The sequence below is a fragment of the Ambystoma mexicanum genome, chromosome 2q (assembly GCF_040938575.1).
Source record: "Ambystoma mexicanum isolate Mex_15411 chromosome 2q, UKY_AmexF1_1, whole genome shotgun sequence".
Taxonomy (NCBI): domain Eukaryota; kingdom Metazoa; phylum Chordata; class Amphibia; order Caudata; family Ambystomatidae; genus Ambystoma; species Ambystoma mexicanum.
The window spans coordinates 320,697,536-320,723,973 of NC_090924.1; the positions used below are offsets into that span (position 1 = coordinate 320,697,536).

At 45.2% G+C, this 26,438-nt stretch overlaps 1 protein-coding gene across 1 annotated transcript in view; it reads left to right on the forward strand.

Moving 5' to 3' along the window:
• Positions 1-26,438, forward strand: part of TBL3 (transducin beta like 3) — a 412,146-nt gene that overhangs the window by 122,393 nt on the left and 263,315 nt on the right. The window contains exons 10-12 of the mRNA XM_069647302.1: positions 3,440-3,645; positions 3,886-4,027; positions 26,200-26,258. Coding sequence (XP_069503403.1) covers positions 3,440-3,645; positions 3,886-4,027; positions 26,200-26,258 — 407 coding nt within the window. The remainder of the gene's footprint in view (positions 1-3,439; positions 3,646-3,885; positions 4,028-26,199; positions 26,259-26,438) is intronic.

A 26,438-nucleotide genomic window follows, 5' to 3' on the forward strand; every position in this document is an offset into this window, starting at 1 on the left:
GGAAATAGCAGTTTATATAATACAAATAAGTCACTTCTAATGTCATCATGCTCACCAAGTTACGATAACCGATCTCTGCTGTTCATTGGCTCTCCTTGCTAAGCTACATATATTTTATATGCGTCCCAAAATAGTGATGGAATGACCCCCTATGTAAGATCCCACCTAGGAGACATCCCATTAAATGTGCTACAGCACAATTCTTAAATAGCATTGTCTGGCACTAAAACTACTTCTGCAGTGGGGCAAGGGTACATGTTTATCGTTTGGCATGTGGTCAGGCTATCTTTGAACTGCCGGGCATGAAGAAATATGGATGTACCTGTGGGGAGATGGAACAAGTGTTCTTAATTAAATAAAACAGCCCATGTCATTGCTGCCATGATATCTCACACACTCTCCTTGCAAGCCTGCCAGGTTCCAGCCCTCCCTGTTTTGCAACAGTAAATGCGCCATCTTGCCTTGGCACATTATCAATAACTATTGTTGTTTGTTGTTATTATAGTAACCCTGTGGGAGACTCCACAACCCTTGTCCTCTTGGTATTAGGTAACCCACCTATTGGTATAGGCCTGTACTACACAAGTTGGTAGTGTGACTGAGCAGCCATGTTTATCTCACGAGGGATACATGTCAGATGTAGAGCTGTAGCAATGAAATCCACAAATAAAAGTAGCCAAGTAACACTTATACTCAAGGCTTTTATTTAAAATAATTCTTTATTTAACAGTTGTTTTTAAATAAGCATTCTTTAAAAAGGGCAATGTATGCAACAATCAAATATACTTTAAAATACTTTTCCAGAATCAACACAAAGCTAGTAGATCCTCTTTGGAGATGCTTTTTACACACTTCCTATACCCAGAGGTGACTTCAGTAACCAGGAGAGTAATGGCTTTTATATATCACTAGTACACTTGGTAGATTCTGAGGTTTGTACAAAGGAAAGGCTAAGGGAAGGAAAAAGGTTAAGCAGGTTCTCGGAGCATGTGAGCACTTTAAATCTTCCAATGAAGTATAGATAAAACCTTTCCCGGCAATATTAGTTTAAAACCAATGCATCACTTATGAGAGATGGTAAGTATCCAAGTCAAATGGAATGGAAGAGTCTACAGGGAGCCAGGACAGGCAAAGTCAATTGGAGCAAAGTCTATGGAGCCGAGGCACTTCTTACACTTATGAAGGGTAGAGCTGAAATCAACTCTAGCAAAGCAGCTACTGCAAGTCTCAACTGAGAAGAGCAAGCTGCAGACACTGAGGTAAGTACCCCAAGTCAGAACAGTACCTTTGGCTAGAAGAAGAGTGGTATAGCTGGCTTCTGTCTGGTTGCAGCACTGCAGATCCTGTGTTCCTGATCCTCCGTCGTGGGGACAAGAGTGAGGATGTCTGGGGACTCCGGCAGAAATTCAGAGGTCAGCGGCAGCTATGGGCTCTTTTCGGACCAGCAGCACTTTGTGGTTTCAGTGCTCGGTAAATAGCACCACCATAGATCATGGTGACTGGTTGGGCTTCCTTAACTCCCTGAGTCCTGCACACTGCTGAGGGGACTCAAGCTCTGGTTGTCCTGCTTGTGAGGATCCTTGGGGGGGGGGGGGGCGGGACTCCTGGAGTTTCTGGCCAGCTCCCAGACGTTGCACTTGACTATGGATTTCTCACCCCCCTGGCACTCGGCTCCTGAAGCAGCAAAGAACTGGAGCCAGTCGGGGAAGGTGTACCAATAAAGTTAGTCTCAGAGCTGGTCGGTCCCACTAACCCAAGGGAAGAAGTCGTCCCTTCCGGAGCTTCTCTTGTCGATTTTAGGAAAGGAGTTTCAGCACAGCAGCAGGGCTTCACTGTGAAGTTCAACGGTCCAGGAGGATGCAGCAAGCTTCATTCACGGTTTCTTCATCGGGTTGTTCTTCCCAGTGGTTGACTGTCTTCAGTCCCAAAATCCTCACCTTTTGGTAGGTTTCTACCGTTCATGCACAGCCTAGCTGTCACTCAAACAGCAGGGTGGCTGTCCTGCAAGGACCGCCAGCCAGGCAATCAGGACTGGGTGCATTCAGGCATTCCTAAAGACAAAGGACAGGGGAGTTTCTGGAACCTCCCTCATTTCCTGCCCTTCCAGACACACTGGTGCCAGAGATGGGTTTCAGTACTGAAGCCCGCCAAAGGCAAAAGGAACAAAGGACTCAAACCTGGCTTTGCACGCAGAGAAAAACCCAAGAAAGACCTCACAAACAGAAAATGGCAAAAAAAGAAGACCAAGGCCATTTTGACAAACTGGTCACCCATGGGTGCTATACTGCAGATGAGAATTCAGCCTGCGGTAAAAACACAATGGTAGGAAAAATAAACCATTGCCACCACCCATTAAAAGTAGTGAGGGTAACATAAAAAATATGACATGAGTAAGTAGGAGAAAGGGGCTACTAAGTAACCCCCCACTATTTCCACACAAGATGGGGTGTACTTGACCTACATAGGAAAAACCGGTAAGTAAAATCAATTTCACTTTACTACTCTTGGGAACAGTAGCTTACCCAAGAGAAGGTATTTAAACCTTATGAGGAATCCAAAGGACTTTTCTTTGACACTGCACTGAAGGTGCTGTGTTTCACAATACAAAAGGTATATGCCTATGTAGTTTGTCAGACTCCAAAACCAAAGAGAAACAGAGTCCAAATCAGATCAAAAATACATGAGTGAGAAAAAGGCCTCACTCACTCCAGGATCAAAATTAAAAGCCCTAAAGTCCAGCAAAAGAGCTGGGGGTCTCTAAGGTTGAAAGGAATTAGCAGAGAAATGAGAATTCTCCATAACAGCATCCATCTCCGTTTCAGAATGAAGTGCAGTTTTAGGGCATGATTGGCTGCAGCTGCTGAGAATAGAACTGCAGCTTGAGGTCTTTCAGTGGCTCAACCTATGGGTTGAGTGAGGCCTGGATGATCCTCATGCATGCTGACTAGAATTGCGCTCCCAGTATATGCTTCCCAGGACAAGTGCTGTGCTGTCAATTATTCTTTCCATAGCTACAACCGTACATTCCACAGCAGAGAACGTTCGTCCTTTAGCAGCCTGTGATGGTGTTTATTAGGAACAAGTGAATGTCTCTCACATTGGACATAGCCTGATACCTGTGCCATGTTGGCCAAAAAAGGATACTTGCAGATTTCCACAGACTGGTTTTGCAAGAGGGTGGTCTATTTTGATGTGTGTTTTTTATCTTTTAAGTTACTGTACATTAGATGTGTTTAATTGACAGTGGATGCTTTTACTCTACATCAGGTCTAGAAGTTACATATACAGTGTATTTTGTGCCCCTCTCCAGATCAGTTTCCTATGCAGTTTTGAAGAAAGCATGACTTACACCACTATATTAGAAGTATGGCATAATTGTGAAGCTTTACTTTGCAGTTTGTGGCATAACAGACCTCCATTGCTGTCTCTTTTGCATTAGGAATCTTGAGGGTTTGGGAAGCTGCCACCGCACAATGCGTCTATACACAGACCGTGCCTCACAAACCCCGGGATTTGGAGGGCGAAGCAGGAGAACATAGCTTGACGTTCTGCACTCTGGTACCCAGTCAGCAGGCGATAGCAACAGTGAACGTGGAGCACAACATCATGATATATGACCTACAAACCCTTCACCTGAGAAAGCAGGTGGGTGATTCATGAATGAAGGGATTGCTGGAGAAATTGTGGGCCAAATGGTTGCAAGTCTGGTAGAAGCCACACAGATTCAAGAAGTGTATCAGAGATTGACTAGGTTTATGCTGTCCATCTCTTTCATACAAAATCTTATTGTCCAAGGTGGTACTCATTGGCTAGCTTTATTTAGACGGACGTCTTACCATCTCAGCACTCTCCCTCATCTGGCCTATGTTTGCTCCTTGTGTTTAGTTTGCAGGCTACAATGACGAGATTTTGGATGTGAAGTTCCTGGGGCCTTCAGACTCTCATATTGTGGTGGCTACCAATAGTCCTCAGCTGAAAGTGTTTGAACTCGCTACTTCTAACTGCCAGATTTTATATGGGCATACAGGTAAGGCCATTTACAAATGCTGGGTACACAGGGGAGTCCTAGGCATATAAGAGGGCAAGGGGGGGTAAATATTCAGGTCTGTTTGTGATTTTGTTTGCATGACAAAATATCATGATAGATATTGGGTGAATTATTGATTTACATTAAAAATCAGTTACAACACACAGGTAGTGTATAATGTCAGGGGTCAGCAATGAGAGGCAGACACAAGATGTTCATGTTTTTAAACAGACGTTTATTAAATGAAGAGGTTGGGAAAATGCTTCTCAGGCCCTATTCTAAAGAGGAATGTCCCTACCTAGAAAGCAAAACTAAGGATCTGTCTTTGTCAGGAAGTTCGTAACTGATAATCCGCCCTTGTGTCCAAAATGTCCTATCTTAGCCCTCGCACTATAAACAAAATAACAAAGGGTGCACATCCTTCCTGGCAAGATCCGACATATGCAACACCTTCGGTTGCACATTGAGACCCCTGCACCCCCTTAAGATGGCCGCAGCTGTATCTGGAGATACAACTTGCTCCCAGCCTTCCCCTCAGAGTATGGAGCATCCTCATTGGCTGTTCACTGCCCTACCTCCCAGCAGACCATCCAGCTGGGAGGCGCAGCCAGCACTCAGTGAAGGCCAGAAGTCAAGGCAGAGCGAGTTTGTCTCTGCCGGTGATGGTGTGATACTGTGAGGCATTCTGCATGATTGCCCGAACTTCAAAGAAACAAAGATAAGACTTCTGCTACATTTATAATATGTGCCACGGCTTCCCCTCCTGTGCGCACCCATAGATCTCATCCCGATCCCCTAAGTAAGCTACCCAGTTCCGACACCCTTCTTGCCGTCCTCATGCCAGCAACACCACCAAGTGGGAGCGCCCCTGCCTCACTGCACACCTCTGCGATACAGCCACACACACTACAGTATGCCTCAGACAAGCATATGGCTGACCATGCTCCGCCGCTATGCAGCCACACTCTCCCAGCATCTGCACTCCCACCCTCAGCCCTGCGGCCTGTACTTGCCACTCCTCATGGCCTACTACCCGCTAAAATGCTCTGGATGGACACCAGCACAACAAACCACCCAGTCCCCCCTTCCCTCCCCGCGCTATGCAAGCCCCGGCCCCCCGTGATGCCACCCACCTGCCCTCACAATGTAACACTGCCCAGACCAACTATACTATAAAGGTATTGAACACTAGCACCCCCATCCCGACCCACCATACGCCACCAATGAACCCACATCGCTACTCGCCCACAGAGCCAATAGACCCTTCTCCCTTCACTTTTGCAAGAACCACCAGTAGTTCCTAGCCCAATCAACCCAAGCACAGCGCTACTACGCCCCCACCCTGCAAAGCACAGTTCTGGGCACCCACGTTACCTGCTCACTCGCTGGGACAACCAACTCCAAACCTACCAGACCCTATCTGCAGGCAGACACCTGCTGCATCCTCAAAAGCTTTTAGCCACCCAATCAGCCTGCCTTGCTTGAAAACTCACCCTCCCGCCATGTGTTGGGGAGAATTCTCAAAATGTGCTAATTCCTCTCTACCTTAGAGACCCCCAGCTCTTTTGCTGAACTTTGGGACTCTGAAATTTTTTAATTCTGTTTGTTTTCTGTGTTTATTTGTTTTGATTATGGAGTTTTAAGATGACTCCAAAGGCATCTTTTCATGTGTGTTACACAGCTCCAATAAAAAGTTTTTCCTTCGAGGGCCTGATGTATTCAACAACATAACCAAACAAAACTTTTCCTTTCCACACATACGTTGGGTGATGGTTTCACCCGTGGGTCCCCCTCTTCTGTTTGCAGACCCCCTCTCACGAATCCTATTCAACAAAACAAATAAATAGTTATTTTCTCACAAAACTTTGGGTAGTGAATTTTTCACCCCTGGATCTCCCTTGGCCTGGCTTGGACCCAACTGACAAGGTAGACAATTCACTTCCCCTGGTCTTCCAATACTACTTGCGTGCATACATCGGAATGTCTTTTGAAACAGTTCCTAGGGCTTCACCCCTGTTGTCGGCTTCCCTCTGCTGGATTCGCTCTCACCAACTTCTATAGACAGTTCACTGTTTTTCAGGACTTTAGACTTTGCCCCTTTTTGTTAGCATCCCTCCTCCGGGTTCACTCTTGCCAACCTTAATGAAACACAGGTCATACGCTAGTTTCACCAAGCGGGATTATGGCCCTTTCTTCACCATCATCTGCCAGTCAAAGACTTTTGACGGTACAGAAGATTTTACAAGACTCCTGTATGACCACTTTGACCTCTCTTCGCCTCTTCCCAAGGCCTTCTGTTTACGGTAGTCTCTATCATCGGGTAATTGCCCAGAGTTTCCTGCAAAAGCACCCATGTGGTGCTGAACGCCTCTCTTGCTGGTTTTCCCCCTCTCTCATCAGTAGTATCTTTAATCCTTTCAAAGTTCAAATTAGCCGTTTGCTACTTTTCAGTCAATACAGTTTGGTTTCTTATGGACTCTTCCCCTCGACTCACCGGCTGTGATGAACCGCCTGGCTTTCCTTCTCTTTGGAGTCAAGGTACCTCTGAGACAAGCTGCCATACTAAAGCAAATTCTTTAGTCACTTGGCAGCTGTCCTTTAGCAATGGCTCTTTCAAATATTTAGACTAGAGAACCAGGCTTTTCATATTTTTGAAGCCTCTATCACGTTCCAATAATAACACTATTTTGTGCTTGTTTATTATAAAAGGCCGTATTTTAACTCGAAAGTTGGCCACACTAGCTGTGTCCCCTCTTGAAAAGGCTGCATGTGTGGAATCTACTGACATTGTATTTAAGCTGATAGATCTACTGTACTGCTCTGTTTTGAAGATTGTCTAAAGCTGTTGCACCTGAAAGATAAGATAGAAACACATTTTTACCTACTGGTAAATTTTGTTGACTATCTTCTCTTGACCTTTTCACCAACACAAGAATGTTACCTACATCAGACATTTTCTGGGGAGAAGCATTGTGGCTTTTGTGCACAAGGCCCCCACTCTTAATAGGGATTCATCTTCCTGCTTACTGCATCACCCTCTTAACTTCTTTAACTGATTGAATGCATTTCTAAGAACCTATGTTGACTGTACATATGTTTATAATTGAGTGTTGTGCACTATTATCACCTGTTTGTTTTATTTTTTTAGTGTGTGTTTTCGTCCTGGAATAAGTATAGTATTTTTGTAGTTACTTGTCTAAATTGAATTATTTTGAGCTTCACTGTGTGGACTTATTGTGGATCTCTGACCCCACTTGCAATCTCCTGTGAACAGCCTACTGATGGCTAACCTCAGAGTTACCCTGTTCACTATGACTAGGGTGGCCTCCTAAAATCTGTCCACCAGGCCAGATTATAGAAATCCATCTCAACAATGTGGTGCTTAGCATTGAGGATACGGTCTTGGGGTAACACGTAGGTTGTTGTGTCCCTTATTTCATGTATGCTGCAAGCCTGCTACTGTTAGGGTGTTTTACTAAAGTCCACCTAGAAGACTCCCTGTTAGGTGTACACATCTCCAATTCTTATTTTTGGCTTGAATAATCCAAAAGTTTTGGTAGCAATGGGGGCGAGCAGCCAAGTTTAATCTAGGAGGGAGAAGAGCTGTAGGTAAGTACAAAGAACTCTGGGCACACCTATAGTCAAGAATGCATGGGTTATTTCTAGGATTCCCTAGAATGGTTGTGATGTGATTCTGCACATGAATGCTCATGACATAAAAAACTACAAACTGGTGAGGCAAGCGCTCATAGCAAGACTCCTTGCCAATATCTAAACCGCTTTGGAGAACATAAGAAAGATGGTATGTTGTGGACCACCTGGGTGTGTGACTGGCTGAAAAACTTAGATGGGTGGATTGAAGGCCATAAGGTGAGTACTTTTAATGGCATGAGTAATCTCTTCATGTTAGAAACCATTTTTGATGCCAGTATCCCAGACTTGTGACAGCATCTGGCTCACTCAAAGGAACTAGACCCCAAGAAGTTCGCACTAGGTGCTGTCTTGTGGGTGGGCAACAGGGCCACTCACAAAGATTCTGGGGCTCCTCACAAAATGAAGGAGGGGAAAAGCATGAAAGGGAAGACGCCCTTAGCGGCATCTCAATCCAATGTGGCCCACTAACGTAATAAGGGTAAATACCATGGGAAATACAATAGGGAAAATGGACCTTCTCGGGCCAAACCAGAAGGACGTTTCCAGAAATCCCCATACCAGAAAACATTTGGTATGTGTGGTTTGTGGGTCTGGGGACCATGCGAAAGGAGACATGAAGTGAATGGGTAAACCCATTGGAATCCCCTCGGCTGCCTTTGCATTCCCCCAGGATTGGGAAGATACTCGGACAAAGCATTCATTCATTCTCTGGCCCAGGAACCTTACAGAGTTCAAGCCGGAGTAGTTTGTGTACCCTTAAATTCCTGAGACCAGAATCGGGGACCCCACCACTCTACCCCAGAAAACACTAGAGAGTACATCAAGTAAGGAGTTCTCATTAATTGTCAGGAGACCCCTGTAATTAAAAACACTGCAGCTAGCTTCTCATTGGTGAGCGAGTCACTACTCAACCCAGAGGATGTAGCTAAGGCATCTCTGGGCCCCATTACGTTTGCTGGAGGCTCTGTCCAGATGCTCCCTATCATGCCTGTTACCGTACAATGTAGGAATATGACTGTTGAGACACCTGTCCGTGTTCAGGCAGAATTGCCTGGTGCTGTTAACGACCTTAAAACATTAGGTGTTGTCTCCCACACAGCTAAGAGCCCCCTAGTCAAAGGATAAGAGCTGTTACAAAGGATGCCAGAGAGGCCACCTTAAGGGACCTCTCCCCACAGACTAAGAGTAAACTCTGCTTCTCTGGTGGGCTGCAGGGCCTTGAGCCCAAAACATCCACTAGGGAACAAGCCCCCAGGCCGAAAAAGCTTCAGGTCACTCCAGAGACCCCTCGCCCAGCACATGCTGAAGTGACTGGACTCCCAGAAGACCCACTTATACTAGTGGAGGTCGTTCACCTAGGTGACAAGAAGTTGGACCTTCCTGCCATTCCAGAAGGAGAGACAAACCTCTCTCTTTCTAAAATTCCTATTGCCAAAAAGGGCAACCTCTAGACAAGAAAAATCCAGATCCAAGAGGAAAAGGGAGCATACACCATGCCTTCCCAGTAGACCTCCTTTAGTGAAACCTGTAACCCGGCCTGCTCCTGCCGGAGAGGTGGATAGGAATCATGTGAGGCCTTTGGGTCTCCAATTAGGGAGACCACTCTGGATCATTAGGGCCTTTTACAGAGGGTCCTGTTAAAAAGCCAAACTTGGGTTCAGGAGAAGAAACACCTCCTGAGGGTCTGTTAGCTCAGCCCCAATAATAGTTGCATGCCTTATAGCTTGCAGAGGCTAAAACCTGAAAGCATCGATCAGGGTTGTCATAAAAAGAATGCTGAGGGGCTCTACAGTATGTTAAACCGACTGGAACAAGAGATCCATCCAGGAGTGGATTAAATCCAGTATTACCCGAATTGTTAGTTTACAATTGTTCGAATGATACAATTATTCGAATAACAGGGGTCCGAATTTATGTTAAATCCCCTTAACATACGAGTTCCCCAGCACTTTCTGATGGACTACTGGATTTGGGGTCTGTTTCCCTGAGTGAGTTGGAACATTTTTCCACACTCACTCATTCTTTTACCCTAGCTTTGAGACCCTTTTGTATTTCTTTTTGTTGTACAGTGTGTGTCTGAGTCTGCTGTGGCTTGTGATGTCCCTGTTGATGTCATGTGGTTGTCATGTGGAATTTCGATGAATGAGTGAGAGAATGCCTAGGTGAGTGTTCCATTTAGAGCCAGTTGGTCCCTCCCTGCCTGGGTGATGGTAGCCGGTGGGGTTGTCTATCTGATGTCTTATGTCCTGTTGTAACTGTAACTTAAGAGCTGGCAATAAACTTACCAGGAGTAACCTAAGTGAGCATGGAACTTGCTTTACTACATTGGCGATGAGGATCTCTTGAGAAGAAGAACCCTGGTGCAAGGAAAAGTAAAGACACCTCAAGAAGTTGAAGAAAGAAGAAGCCTGCTGCGGGGTGTGCAAGAGGTAACAGAACTGTAGAAGGACAACACTGCCCCCCAACTCAAGTAAGAACCCCATCACCCGGGGCGGGTCAGGGAAAGAGAGCCCCATAGCAGTAAGGATCAGCAGCCCATAAGTGTTGGGAGTGCTGGGTCCGGGGGTTTAAGGGACAAGAAGGGCCATCAGATGAAGGGAAGCCTAGCAGTGGAGCTGGGCCCGTAAAGTGGAAGTGTCCCATGAGCAGTAGAATCTCGGTGTAAGACTTATGAAAACGAAATTGGATGTTAAGGCAAACCGAGGGGGGAAACTAGGCGAAGAGGCAGTGTTTCCTGTGTAAAACAGAAGAGGATGTGAAGTGTGAGGTGTCCCATGCTGAAGCATAAGCAGCCCCAGCAGCTTGAACAATGGGTGCTGAAAGGCACTACGGCTGTTACGTGAAGTACGAATGCGGGCTGGTGAAGGGTCTGTGAAGTGACCGTTAGTCCGTTGGCCAGCGCAGGAGTTCCTTTGTCCATCGCTACATGCCGAGACTGATGTCGTCAGGTCAGATGCTGAGGGAGTCGGCGAAGCAATGGAACGCTGCATCTTCAGTGTTCCCGGGAAGGTAACTGACTTGTTGCTTTGGAAAACAACTCATGATGTTGGAGAGAAAAGGACCCGAAAACGTGGTGGTGCATTATCCGCACATTAGGGTTATCACTATGAAGCAATGCAGCGAGGAGGAGCTTGTAATCCGCTCGAAGATAATAAAAGTTATCGGTGGTTTGAAGATAGTGAACTTAATCCTAAGGAGCAGCATTGAAAGAAATGTTGTGGGCACTGTCAACAAGGAACTGACAGGGGTGTCCCGTAACACGGAATACTCTGTAGGGACAGTGATGTGTACAAGGAGGGCGCATCGATGCTGTTGATGACGAGGAGGAAGCCACTGCGTGTTGAGCAGCTTTGCAACAGTGCTGTTTTTTTTATCGGAAACGGCGGAATGCTACAAGACGTGGGAAGGAGTCAGAATTGCGTATCCTTTTCCTTGTAGAGTCTTGTTACAAGAATTTAAAAAGGAAAAAAGAATGTTTGTTGATGTAGCAGTTTTAAGAGTTTTACGAATTGCTGGTGCGACAGTTGTGTAATATTGACGAACAGCAAATGTTTAAAGTACCTTATTCCATGTGAAGCTAACTTTAACCATCTTGAGGAATTGTAGGTCAATGGACTATGATGGACAATGTTAAGAATATAGTGAAAGCTTAATTTGGCTAAAAGTGAAGTGCTAGAAATGGTGTGGCAAGGGGACGAATGAGGAGCCTGTGTGTGTGAATGGGCTTGAATAGTCACTTGAGGAATTCAAGGTGTTAGGTTGTTAAATAACAACATGGACTTTTAGGTTTTTAGCTCACAAATACTCAATTGACTGGAAAATGAACGTTGCTAGAGTTAAAGCAATAGCTACAAGTCGAAGTGTCATTTAATGTCCATAGACTTGAAGAAGTATGGGGAATGACTTTGAAATTTAATAGGTGACACAGGTATGGGAAGTGAGTCAGTGTCATGCCGTCACATGAGCAGGTGATCCATGTGAGGTTAGGGGTGTCCCTATGAAGGGAGTTGGTACTCCAGTTCAGTGTGAAGTATGAGAATAACCAACGTTAGTATGTTTTTTTTAGTGGGTGATGGGCACCACTAAGGTTAGGGAGGTAGCGCCTCCGTTTTAGGTTAACAGTGCTGGGAGGTAGCGCCTCTGGTAGCAGTGCTTTTGGTTTTGTGTGGTATGCACCACTAATGTTAGGGAGGTAGCGCCTCTGTGGAAGTTAACTATTGGAGGTAGCGCCTGTTACGGTTGTGTGTTTGATGTGTGAAGTATGCACCACTAAGGTTGAGGAGGTGGTCTCCGTTTAGGTTAAAAGTGCTGGGAGGTAGCGCCTCTGACGGCATTAAGTGTGAGTTGGTGGTTGTGCTGTGCAGTACAGAGTGTAGGGAAGGTAGTGTCTCCCGTAATGTTAAGAAGGGTAGTAGTGCATTGTAGGACGAAGCATTTAGTGTACTCCTCTTTAAGGGACAGGTGGTTTTGTTGTAAAACGTGGTTGAGGGTGCTAGTTGGGGATGCCCTCCAGGTAACCCAAGAGTAGGAAAAGAGTAGGATGTTGTCCAAGGTGATGAGTCTGGTAATATGTTTTCTTTTCTGTGATTGTGCATGTCGATCCTGGCGGTTGTATTAAAGGTCAGGGTTGATATTGTGACTCGTGTGGAGCTGTAATTGGGATGGGTGGTCAACCCAACATTATGTCGGTGGTTTTGAAGATGGTTGGCCAGCATCTTTACATTGTTGGAGGATTTGTATACCTTGGTGTGGTTGGATGTGCTCTATTGGCTGAGTCTAGCTGTGTTTTTATGTGTATGTGATTGGGATGGCTTACAACATTTGTGAGATATAGCACAGTAGATCATGGTGCTGGTGATGATGTGACCTGGTATCGTTGTTCTTCCTTTATGTTGTGCTCTTCTCAGGTATGGTGGTCCATTTGTCATCCTGGAGGTTGGGCATTGTCTCAGGATGGGAGGTTGTGCTTCAGGGTGGCAGCCTGGAGGCTCGCCGGTGGCGGGGGCGAGCAGAAGGCTAAAAGTTATTTGTATGGTGGTACTGGGATGTAGGTTGGATTTTGCCTTGTATCTGGGCTGGTAGGTGTGAGTCTAGAGTTTGTTCGTGGCAGGGACAGACAGAAAGAAATGTGTGTTTTTCTTGAAAGTGATCTGCATATGTATAGAGGCAGTTTCGGATTTGCATAGCTGTGGGAGTCTCCTGTAGAACTAGCACATTGGTGTGGGCTTGATTTGTGATGGGTGCAGGTGTTCGTTGTGAGTCCATGCTGTTTGTGTATGTATGTAGTAAGGAGGGAGATGTGTTATGATGTGCTTGTCTGTGGTGTGCTAGTGTTGTGTGTGCCTTTCCATGTGTGTTCTGGTAACGGAGGGAGGTGTGTTGTGTAGTGCTTGTCCGAGTCTGCTGTGGCTTGTGATGTCCCTGGTGATGTCATGTGGAATGTCGATATGAGTGAGAGAATGCTTTGGTGAGTGTTCCATTCAGAGTCAGTTGGTCCCTCGCTGCCTGGCTAGTGGGTAATCGGTGTTGTTGTCTATCTGATGTCTTATGTCCTGTTGTAATTGTAACTTAAGAGCTGGCAATAAACTTACCAGGAGTAACCTAAGTGAGCGTGGCACTTGCTTTACTACACATTGCATACCTTTTTTCTTGCAGTACTGCTTTCCTCCAGGTTTTATGGCATCTGTTTTTGACTTTTGCAGCACACAGCCCTCTGTGCAGTGTTGCTGTCAGCCCTTTAGGCTTCCCTCTTCATTTTCTGTTATAGGGGGATATTTTTATCCTTCCTATCTTTTTCTATTGTGAGATCAGCACACCTCACCTTATGTGGAGTCCTGAGGGGTTACACTGTATCCCCTTTCTCACTGCTCCTTTAACTTTTTGGTTACAGTGACAAGCTAATCTGAATGGCTGCTGGCAGTGGTTTTATCCTACCTACTTTTGTGCAATTCTTACCCCCTCACATCCGCGGTAGTGCACAGAAGGGTCACCATTGACTCAAAATTGTGAGTTTTTTTCCTCCCGCCAATTCAAGATGGTTTGTTCTTTCTACATCCTTCTGCCGTGCAGGGTGGGGGTGACCTTTTTTAAAACATTTGTCTTCGACGGGTTTCCATGGGAAAGCCGCTCAGGGTGTCTGTGAGGACAGGAAACTGGGGAAAGCTCGGAAACTGCTGTTCTTTGCATTCTTTGTCTTCTGCTGTGCCTGCCTGCAACCAGTTCCAACTGGGAGGCTGGCTGTCCTTGCTATGACCCTGCTGGGCTGCAAACCGCTAATACTGGGGGACCACGAGTCTGAGTGCAGTGTATGGTCTTCCAAAGTCCCAAATCCTGCTGAAACTTTGGTGGACCTCCAGAGACGCAATCCAAATCTCTGAAGTCCCTTCACCAGAGTGCAGGACTGAGTGAAGAGAAACCGACCAGTGATAGTTCTTCATCTGGCTCCTGTAAAAGGGCGACAAATCCAGAGCCACCGCCAGTTTTCCTTCAGTGTCAATTTCTTCAGTCTCCAGTTCACCCTTAGAATTAATACTTGTCTTTGAGTTGATTGTAGCTCCTCTCAAAAGTATATGAAGTTCCTTACTATTATGTAAAATTTCACTTACTGCTATTTTACCTCTATATTTGTGGACCCCTCCCCCTTCCCCTCAAACATTTTTCTTTTGTTTCAGCCTCCTGTCCTGACTTTTGCCAGTGGAGCACAGCCTTCAGCTGCACTCCACTTGGCTCCTGCTCATCGTTCTGCGGAAACTGACTTGTCCTTCAGACAGCCCGTACTGAGAAACTTTGTTTCTCTTAGTCTTATGACATTGTTGCCACTTTTGGCAACTGAATTTCAATGCGCAAAGTACATTTCTGTACCGTGGGGGTCCTGGGGTTCTTGCATTTTTTGGGCTCTAGACATCCAGTAAGGATTTTTTTTGGTAACTGGACAATGTGCCTAGGAGTAGACTGGTGACAGCAGAAGCTTTTTCATGTATTTTAATGAACTTTTACCAAGCCACGCGTTTAATGCGTTTGGCTAATGACTGAGGCTAGTGTCCGCCATGGCCGTGCCACAAGGTCTTTTGTCTTCTCCCTTGTTTTTTGTCTTCTCCCTTTGCCATTTTGTCCGTCGGCCTTCCTCCTGATCTTTGTGACCCAGGGAGACCGTATTTGGGACTGTCTTGTCCCAATTCACACTACTGGTGCCAGAATGCCTGGTGTGCACGAGGACACCAGAGCCTCAGTGGTCCCTGATTAGACCACTGCCGGCGTGCAGGAGTGTTGGAGATCTCCTCATTGGCCAGCTGGATGCAACCACGCACTGGACTTTAGGATATGAGGCGGGGTACTAAATGCAGACCTGCAGGTCAACAATATGTCCAGCTCGACCTATACACTGAGCCAAGTATCTAGAGAAGTGAAGCAGATCCAAGCACTATCCGGAACCGTGCAGAGAAGGTTTGGTACCCTGAGCCCGCTGTTGTCGCGGTAGAGCTCTGCTTTTCTCTCAATCTCTGAAGACCTGCAAAGGTGCTTCAACCCCATAGATTGGGGGGACCAATCACTCTAAATGCCTCCTCAGTGACCTACAAATGAGCCTTCTCAGACGTTTCCCTGGTCCCTCCAGTGGACTGACCAGCTTGTACCTTGCACCGTTGTTTCATTGAGTTTTGGCTTGAGCTTTGCAGCAGTCCTACTTCGCACTGCAAAGCATCCTCTTGCCAAATCTCATTGTCCCAGCTGCTTTTGGCTGCATGAGAGAGAAGCGTGCATCAGACCGCATGATTTGGGTGCTCCTGTGTCACTGTGCAACAGTGGCGGTCGCTGCTGGTAACTTTCCCGCCTTTCTTCAAGTGTCCTGAGACCAGCTGCATCAGTGCTTTTTGTTTGTCCTGCTTTCGAGACAAATGATCATCTCCAGTTGTAAACCAGACCTGCATCCGCACCAGCAGCACCTGTGCACTTTGAAGCTGAACCAAGGAGGGGATTTCACAGGCGACCTTCTTCAAACCTGCCAAGTTTAGACCCAGAGTGAGCTAAGAGCGGTAAGTAATCATACCACTTACCGGTGGCTCCAAACCCTTTTTACGCACAAAGGATCCATTGTGGTCCTTGCCTTGGCTTGGGTGGCCTTTGCTTCCTAAAGCCATCTGAAAGTTGGGATCCGCTTTGTTCTCCGCAGCAGACCCTCTCCTGACTCTCAGAACCAAAGTTTCCTCACTTCAACACCCTACCCTACGATATGTTATGATAGGTTATTTATAGCGCACTTAATACCCAGAGGTTTCTAATCGCAGACCTGGGGATCGAACCTGTGTTGCTCCGTGCCATCTTTCTTCCAAGATGAGCACGTTGCCGCTGAGCTATCCTCGTGAGACACCTTGCTCTAACTTTACCACATCGCCCGAAGAGTGACTGTACATATATTTTTATTCGTGTGCGCTTAAGTGATATTACTGTGTTTTCCATTATTCACTTCTGTTTGTTCTGGGCCAAATAAAATGTTTATTTTTTTATATGCTACTGTCTGGGCGTAATTCTTGTCATCCTGTGTGTGCTCGTCCAAGACCTCAGATCACCCCCACTACTCCTGGGACTTAGCCTTGACTGCTCTCCAAGCTACCTTGAATTGTCCTGGCTAACTTTGCATAAGTGTTCCGTGTTTCACCAACAAGGGTGGCCTCCAGAGCAGAGTTTCGAAATCCATTCATACACTTACTTACCTTGAAATGCATTGTGCTTCATTACAAGTTCTGCTTTAGCCTTGCCGCTAAAACCAGTAGGCGGCCGCCGAACTTGTGAATTTTTCCAGCACCTTGCAATGGGGAAATACAGGGCCATTACAACCCTGGCGGACCCTGTATTTCCCCATTGCCAGGCGCCGGAATTTATCACTCCCCATTACATTTAAGTCCCATAGGACTCAATGGTAATGGAGGGGAGGACGTTAGCACCGGCACCCGCGAGCAGAACTTGTAGTTTGCCGGTCTGGTAACAACGGTACCGGCAAAGTTACCGGTACCCTTGTTACCTGACCGGCAAACTTGTAATGAGGCCCATTGTGTCTTTCTTAAAAGTGTAACACTGGGTTGTGCTTTCCCTGAATTGCTTAGTGCTCTTCAAAAATAGTTTCACAAAGTTCTTACTTGTCTTTGAGTCGCTTGTAGGCCCTCTGAAAAGTATACTAGGATACTTACGGACCTTGAATAGCTGCTGCTCTTATTAAACTGTAATATTGCTGAGTTCATTCAACATGCTCTCTTACTTACCTGATTGAAGTCACTCCGTGTCTGGTTAGAAGAGTACATGGTAACGTACTCACCTGTTGGGTTGTGCTTTCCCTGAAGTGCCTCTGGCCACCTCTAAAAGAGTTTCACTAAGTTATACTTATCCCTGAGTAGCTTAAAGCCTCTACGTAGTATACAAGTTGTTACTCTCTCTGAACTGTGTTCTAAAAAGTAACATTGGTATATAACTGTATCCATTCTTGATAGAAGAATGTTATACATAATTAAGTGTGTCTAAACTGAACAACACTGTATTTTGGGACCACAAGGGCCTGCTACCCTTGAATTACTTATTGTAATCGAAAAGTAACTAACTGGCTTTACTCCCCAAAAATAGCCTAATGCCATTCTGAATGTGTTATAGGTTTAATTCACCTTGACTGCTGATTGTAATCTAAATAAGGTTATACTTTGGTTTGCAAACCATAAGTATTGAGTTGTTTTTTTATAATTGTGTTCATATGATATGTTATAATACTTCCCCATGATTTGGCCTACTTGTATTTAAATAAACAATGTATTTGTACAATACATAGTGTTTGTGTTTCTCTGGCCAATATGTATGCTACAATTTCTTTGTACCAAGCTACAGCCCTCTCTCCTGCTTAAGATGCGCCTGGCTGCTCAGCCATTGCTACCAACATACTTGTGTAGTTCAGGCCTATAATAAGAGTTGGAGTCCTGTGCCCCAAGGGCAAGTATTTTAAAGGCCTACCTTTTAGTGGACTTTTGTAAAGCTCCCTAACACATACTATCATACTAACCACTAGATCTTTGTGTGATTAGGGCGATCGTATCTTTAAGCAAACATAGGGCACTGCTAGGCCCCTGCTATATTACATTATTGTAATATTTCTAGATATTTCTTCAATTTGGGACTTGTCTAGACCATCCACACTATGGTATGAGCACACCCTTTTAAGTCCCAAAGTTGTTAGTGCAGGGCACAAGTCGAGGATGGACAGCATCTACCCACATTTTTCAGGGGGCGTGATCCACCCCCTTGTATTTTTTTAGGCAATAGCAGGGCTTTAAGTGGGCTTTGGCTAACTGGGGCAGAGCTGTGGAAGTCTCAGAAAAGTGCTCATGAGCCAGGGCTCTGCCGGGCTCCCCACCCCCGACTAGCCGTAGCCATGCCATCATCCTCTGGCAGCCCTTTTACTGCATAGGGCTACCTGTGGCGGTTTGCGTTTATGATAAGAAAACAGGAGACACGGGAGCACGAACAAGTATGATAATGGTGCTCCTACCTCTCCTTGTTTTGCCCCAACATCACATAAAGCCATTTAAGCATGTGGCTACGTGAATTTAAAGGGCTGCCTGAGTGGGTTGACACCTATGCTGGAGAAACAAAAGGAGAGAATGGGCACACTGTTCTTACTTTTTGGTTTGCATCTCGGCAGGGATCGACCACCTCTCTTTTGTCCCTCATTCCTGTGATTAAGAAACAAAAGAAGACGGGTGCACCAAAAAGGGTGCACTGTTATCATTTCATCTCTTCTGCTTGACTCCCACTGCCAAGCCATTTTACCTTCTCCCCTGCCCCTGATGCACTTGGGCCTTGTTAGGTTAGGTTTTCATATCTATGATACATCTTCCTGACCTGTGTCAACTCCAGACCTTTTTTCTTTGACTAGGTAACTTTTACCTTGTCCCTACGTGAAGGGGAATCTTTTTCCCCTCTCATCTAGTCTTTTACTCTTTTTTTTTTATGGGTGACCTTTTTATGTCTCTCCATAATGTTATAGGTTCCTACAACTTTTGAGCTTAGACTGGCTTTCACCTATGGGCTCCCCTGTTAATTTCTCTTTCATGTACTTGGGTGAATGCCACTTCCCAAGTGGTAAAGCGGGATTTTCATCTCCCTCTACATTTTACATAGTGAGCCAGCACACCCCACCTTATCTGGAGTGCTGGGGGGGATACAATGTGTCCCCCTTTTTTTACTTACCTGTATCATTTGTGTTACAATTGCAAGTTTGCCAGAATGGCAGGTGGCAGTGGTTTTACTGCTAGAGGAAGGGGATACCAAGTAACCCCTCCATCACCCTATTGTAAGATAGTGTGTCCTGGGTCTAGAAAGTTACAAATGTAAGTAAAGTCAATTTCACTTTACTGCTCTTGGAAACAGTAGTTTATCCAAGAGAAGGTATTTGAACATTGGGAAAATCTAAAAGACTTCCCTGTGCCACTGCACTGAAGGTGCTGTGTGTCGCAATGTAAAAAAGATGATGCCTATGGAATTTGTCAGACTCCAAAACCAAAAGAAACACAATCAAATAAAAATGCATGAGAGAGTGGCAAAAAGGTCTCACTCTCTTCAGGATAAACATTAAAAGTCCTAAAGTCCAGCAAAAGTGCTGGGGGTCTCTAAGGTAGAAGGGAATAAGCACATTTCTGAGAATTCTCCCTAACAGCATCTGTGTTTTTACTACTGCAGTAATTATATATGCCTCATTGTATCATACCTGTAACTATGTAAGCTTTGCATCTCCTTATGGCTGCACCCTGTTACCTTGGGTTTGGTGCGCATTAGAAATTAATAAACAAACACTGCTCCTTATGGGCAGTGTTGCTGGGGACCTTTGGGGTCCTCCTTTAAGATTATTTTTCTGTATCCTCGAGTAACTACAGTTCTTAAGGATAGAGAGATACTTAGTATCCCTCCCAAGCTCTGTAGTCTGAGAGAATGGCACACACCACCTTCAGTGGAGTACCAAAGCAATCCCTAGTGTCCCCCTTCCCTCTACTCCTGTGACTTTTATGACACACCGACAATCTCCTAGTGGTGGCTGGTGGCAGTGGACGTGTTCCACCAACTACTGTGTAGTTTTTATATCGCAGGCTATGTTCATAGCGCCGGTAGTGTACAAAAGGGACACCCAAGTACTAATTTGGGGCCCCCTTCTTTTTTCGCCATTACTAGTGTGGTTGTCCTTTGTTAATCCTTCTACCATTCTGGGAGGGGGAGGTCAGTGTGTGTGTGTGTTTTTGCTTTTGGCGGGAACCCTTGGGTATCCTCGCTTAGGCTTCAGAGTGTCTGGGCAGTGGGGGAGGAATCTTCCATCCCCTCCCCCTGTCCTTTGTCTACCAGAGTGCCTGAATAGAGCCAGCTCCCACAGGGGGGTCTGGCTGTCCTGATTGGACAGCCAAACACTGCTTTCTATAAAATGCTGAGCGAGATTGCAGAGGAGTGTGTGCTGGAACTGTATAAAAGGTGAGACTTCTGGCGTGGAAAGCAAGTCGACCACCGGAAGCTGAAGTAACGAAGATGACAACCAGAGACGCCTGCAGACCCTTTGCAGAACTGTGATGCAACCACTGCTGTCCTGACTCTGTTTTCTGTGTGACAGAGGAGCTCCGAAGAGGACGACTCCTTCCTTTTGGCTGGTGGGAACAGCCATTCCCAAGACAAATTTTGATTCGAGCCATCTCCCGACGTCCTATGAGTTTCCAGAGCTGCGGAACCCCAATACCAGGAGATCTGCTGCCCATTTTGAGTGCATCGTCGTGGTAAGGTTGCATCCATCCAAATTTTGCTGAACCCATAAGGACACTCCAGATATCCGATCCAACTCGCACAGACCCCCTCGCCAGAATGTGGGACTGCAGGAAGCGAAGAAGATTGACCGGGGTGATCTGTGTCCTTTGTTGGTGCTGCAGAAAAGGCGCCAAAACTGCAGAGTGAACCAAGAAATTGCTGAAAGTCATGCCAAAGGTCCTCCCTCGAGACTGCTGCTGAGAGATCCCGTTCAGTGTCCTGCCTTGAGTCATCAGACCAAGAAATCCGGACCAAGGAATCCAGAGGTCAGGTCCACAGATGCAACATCGCAGAGCATCCAGCACAAACATTTTCTTCTAACCTAAGGTACTGTGGGGGAAAATGGTATTGCTTAGCTGATTCCAAGAAGTTACTCCAGAGCGTTGGAGTGCACCTAGAGGTGTCCAGGATTCACCCCCTCTTACCTCCGACTCAAGCCGACTGAAGCCGTCGCTTGTATCCCTTCATCAAGCCAATTTACAGGTCTCACCTGTAACTTGCTGCTTCTAGAGCACTGTAGACTGGAAGACATCCTCGGGAACTCGTAGTATTCTGCTGCTTGTCGAGCCCTCTCCGAACTGCCTTTAGTTAGGATTGTGTTTTTGGACTTAAAAGACTTGCTGTGTGAAGAAACCCTCTCTAGAACCTTGAATCAGGCTAATGTTACACTAACCATTTTCCTCCTTTTTAGGTAACTTTACTATGTGTTTGCAGAGTAAATGTATTACCATATGAACTGTTAAAAACCGCAGGTGCTGTTACGCTCACCTGGCTCCCACAGGGGCGTCGGTCGGACCCGGACAGCTGCGGTCTCCACCCACGTGATGCGTAGTGCAGCGATGACTGACTGGATCTGCCCTTCTCATCTTGTCTGCTTAACCTGTAGAAATATTCTCCTGCAAGTGGAGAGATGGATTTAGCCACTTGTGGATTCAAGTGATGGCACCCCCACAGTCCTCCCCAACTAATCACTTCCGAAATGCCCTCACAGCAATCTCACCTTATATTCTTGAAAGATGAGCTCTCCAACCTGCGTGGATTTGCAGGGGCGCGTCGATTCCAGTTACTTCACTGGTTTGAAGGCTCGGGAGAGTTCCGGAGAGTATTGACTCTGAGGTTCCTGGTGAGGACCAGTAAGTAATAAGTTCATAGAGTTCAATATGTCCGATGTTCACTCTTGTTCCCCCCTTCCTTTCTTGTCTTGCAGCTGGCTCGTGAAAAGATGCTCTTGTGGCAGCTGGTGGCGCTCAGGTAAGAGTCTGTATTACCCGGCACTGTCTGGTAAATGTTGCACGAGGAAAACGTGGTGTTTTGTCTCTTTAAAGATGCGGCACGTGAAAATATGGAGAGTCACAAAAGGATGCCTCCGGTGCTAAATCAGGTAAGTCTATGGTGGTAAGAATTATATTTGTTGGTTCCCTCGGCTCACCTTGTGGTTTTCTTTTGTCTCCTAGGTGCCGAAGTTCGGCGAAGAAATGATGGAGGCAGCGCCGACCCGAAGGATGCTGTGAATACTAGTGAGTATGGTGCGGCGCTGCAGCTGGAGTTGTGGCGCATGCAGAAATGATGTTCTTTACAGGTCCGGAGACGAGATGGATCCAGAATCAGGTGTGGAATAGAAATAGGTTTGTTTTCTAACCTTGTCCCTTTCTTTCCTCTTTGTTTTAGGAGCTCCGGATTCGAGGCGGGCGTGGCAGAAGACTGGATGCAGGCTGCAGGCACGGTGAGTGTTACGCTGCTGGATGCAGAATAACGCAAAGCGTGTGTTGCTGGTCGGGTGTGGTTTAAATAGCCTCAAAAGTAGTCCCAGGTAAGAAGTCCCTAGAACCACACCCAAGTAAAAAATAGTCCCTGTAGAAAAATAGTCCCTTTCAGGCTTCATGTTGGATTGGAGTCATTTGCAGCATGGTCTGCCTGAGGTAAGTAATGACTATGAGGCTGGCGCCCTAGGCGCCAGGACTGAACCCAGATATCCCCTAGCCGGGGCTGCTGAGGTTTTATTAAATGTCTAGATGCCTGCTCCCGGGGCTGATGGGCTTGGTCCGGATGCTTGGGGGTAGGCATCATGACAGGTGCAAGTAATAACCGATAATACGATAACATTGTCTTTTCCCTTTCTAACGTTGCTACAAATGTAACCACGACCAAACACAAAAGGGAGTGTCCTTTGAAGTATATTCTCAAGTATTCCGAGGTGTTCTAGTGTAAACATATAAAGTATTTAAAATGATTCTGGTCTATATATAATTTTATATACATCATAAGTGTAAGAGTTTCTTTGGTGTGCATGTCTAACTAAGGTTCAGTGTACTTGCCTACAGCTCACATCTTCCTCTTTAGATAAGCTTGACTCTTCTGCCACTCTACCAAGGTCCTGAGTTAGTACAGACTGATACTAAGAGTTGGAGATACGAACCACTGGGATATCTTACTAAAGTCTTACTACCAGTTGGACTTTAGGAACACTCTCCTACAGTTTTACACCTGCAAGGGCAACCATTCTCTACAGGTGGCATGATCTAATGCAATCACACTCATATTATACGCACTAATGAACCTGCATCGTGGTCCACATAGAGATAGCACCCAGGAGTGAGGTGAATGTTTAAGGGACTGAATAACTACGAATCACGATATATCCTATGATATTATGTGTCTAAAATAAAAACATTTGGAAAAATTAGACCAGGGGGTCACCTAGTAGAGATTACAAAGGGGAACAAGCCTACATCGCTGAGTATAGTCTCCTTTCTGGAGATATCCAAACTTCTTGTAAATAAATATACCAAAAAATGATATACAAATCTTCAAATGAGCCTAATGGGTTTACATTTGAAATGGCAATCATACAAACAAAGTATTCCTCACCTTATGGCATGTTATCGATAAAATGAATCTTTAAAGCATTTCACTTACAGATAGTTGCACTCCTCCCCACATTTAATTTCAAGATGTCCCTCATTGGGGCAGGGGGTTTCATGTATTATCCATATATATCACGTTGCATGACAGATGTAACCAAAGAAATAGAGTATTCGGATAGTGATGTGAAATATCTCCATCAAATGTAGCGCTTCAAATGAAGCAGTTTAAACAAAATTCTTCATTCATACTCCTTGGATATACTGTATCCAACCAATGTATACAAAACATTTCTCTCTGTACATGGCGTGTGTTAAAGTTTCCTCCTCTGCTTAAGGGTTTCACCACCTCCAGTATCATAAACTGCATGTGTCTTTTTTCTTTAAAGTGCTATGCTACGAGTGACTTCATGTTACCAGTCCGGACATTAGATTTATGTTCGGTCCACCTTTCAGAGATGTAGGCTCTGTACCCTTTGTAATCTCTACTACGTGACCCCCGGTCTCATCTTATCCAAATTTCTTTGCTTTAGACGCATACTAATATCCTAGTGTATATTGTGATTAGTAGTGGTTCAGGTTCTTTAACATTCACCTCACTCCTGAGTGCTATCTCAGTGGACCACAATGCGTGTTCATTAATGCATATAATATGATTGTGATTGCATTGGATCATGCCACCTGTAAAGAATGATTGCCCTTGTAGGCAGACGACTTTTTCGTTTATTTGTAGCAGATGCATCTGTATTTTTCTTTTCATTTTTGAGTTGTCACAATTGACACTAACAGATAGGTTAGAAGATATGAGCATATACTTCTATAGAATTGCACTCAGATTGTGTCCTTGCATATCCACAGTAAGGACTAGGTATACCACACCTTATGTTTGAAGTTCTGGTACTTCACTTTAAGATGGCCGCCATGTCTACTGGAGATATGGAACCTTTAGTTGAACAAATGATGTTCTCTGGAAGCCGGCTCACGTGAGCGTTCCAGGAAGTGTCATTACCACTGTCTCTGGCGCAGCATCAGATTGTCCAGAGAAGTGAGAAACGCTTGTAAAGATATTTGTGGTGTCGGGCCGCTATCTTTAAGGTGGGAGGGGACTCCCTTTCCATTTATACCGTTATATATGGGATAGAATAGCCAGCTTCTGTAAGTGCTGCTCTTAATGAATGCTATTTATATATTGTTCTAGGCATCATGCTCCTGCAATAAATGTATTGAAGGAGATTGAAGGCGACTAGGCGTGTGCCTCAAACAAAAGTGTTGTCTCCTTATGATTGGAATCCTTTTTGAAGGTATGTGTGGGACTAGATCATCTATGCCACTCATCCATTATGTGATGAGGATATTGCAAGAGTTTTGTTTTTTCGGTAGTTTCTGAATTTGTACTTTTCCAATGTACATATTGAGATTGGTTATCTACAGAATGTCAATAGACCCGACACCATTTGGGAACTCCTGGCAGTCCTGCATACAATTGGGTCAGGTAGGTGTTATAGAGCCTTTAGTGTTAGACTCTTTAGACTGCAGAGTGAGGGCATGGGTGCAACTCTTGGTGGCACTTTGAAATTGTGGCGTACTGGCGTTTGGTGGTGAACTGTCTTTGTAGAGGCTCACCTAATCAACAATTAAATGGTGATGGTAATCTATGTACACTTCGATGCATATTTGGAATTCGAAACTAGGATCACTATGCAGTGAAAAGGTAGTCTGTAAACCTGTGGCTTGTTGAACATTAGGGTAATTGGTTGGTGAAGTAGAGAATATGATCAGTCAAACTACTGGTACTGAAAGTAAAGATGAAAGAAATGTGGCCTGTTTGTTTGTATCCACAGTTCGGCTCCTTAAGAAGGGGAATAGGTCCACGAAACGCATTGACCATCTGATATACATCTGAAGAGTAAAGACAATTTTGGATCAGATTATTTGAAGATACTGGGTTCTTATCTTTCTGTTAAAATATACAGCATTTGGTTTGAAAATTGCTGAGCTGTTAATTCAGCATTAAGGTGTGCCTGGGACGGGAGTGTCATAGATTGGGCACCATTGTATGTATTAAGTATTGGCTTTGTGTCAGGGCTGTGATTCCTCCCCTGCACCCAAATTTGTTCCACACATTTAACTTCCGATTTAGAATCTTTGAATCTAGGTGTGCATTGTTGAATACTACTGTTTCTTGATTATTAGCAGGCTTCCAGTAAAGTCCTTTAAACCTGGTGACTCAGATTTTAGGAAGGTGATAACATTTTACTTAGAAACATTGAATAAAAGCACAATATAAAAAGTAAATAAAATAAATACATAGTGTATCTGTAAACTGCAGCACATCTGGGGAAATGGAGTTATTAATTAAATTCTGCAAGTCAAGAAACAATTAAAGTTGAGCTGGAACCAGAATTTGTATTGCATACCTCAAAGGGACTTGTTGGTCTACATTGTTAGCCAGCTTCACCCCAGTTCAACAACATTGTGTGTTTCAGAACACTTAGAATCATGCCTTCATATAGGCACATTAAGGACTGAAGTGCGATATCCAGGGAACCAAGTATACACCAAGATGAAATGTCTCATTGTTTGACCAGAACTTCATCCTGTGCCTTTTGGAGATGAAGCGTGTTTGGTTATGTGCCCTGTACCTGGGTCACCCACCCACGTGGTTTACGATGGACCACTGCTCCTAATCTTTATAAGTAGAGCAAACGCAATCCAGTCTGCACTTTGTGTAATTAAGGCCACACTCTGCCTTGAAGCGCCTTTAGTAGCTTTACTATTTGACTTTACTGCATTGTAATATTGAATCATATATTCTCATGTGTTGCTGGTATTTTGTTTCTGCAGACACTGTGCTTGCCTTGGACGTGTTCAAGAAAGGTTTGATGTTCTCCAGCTGTGGCAAGGTAAGCAAAGTCACTCACCCTGCAAAGGCTTGCTTTATCTTAAGAGGGGACCACACTTCTTTGATGTTATTTTATTTTGGGGATTGGGTATATGCTGCAGAGGCATAGCCAGAATTGTCTAACAGGTGGTGCCTGAAGCTAATGTAATTGGGCCTGCGCAGTGATAGTATCATCTGTAAA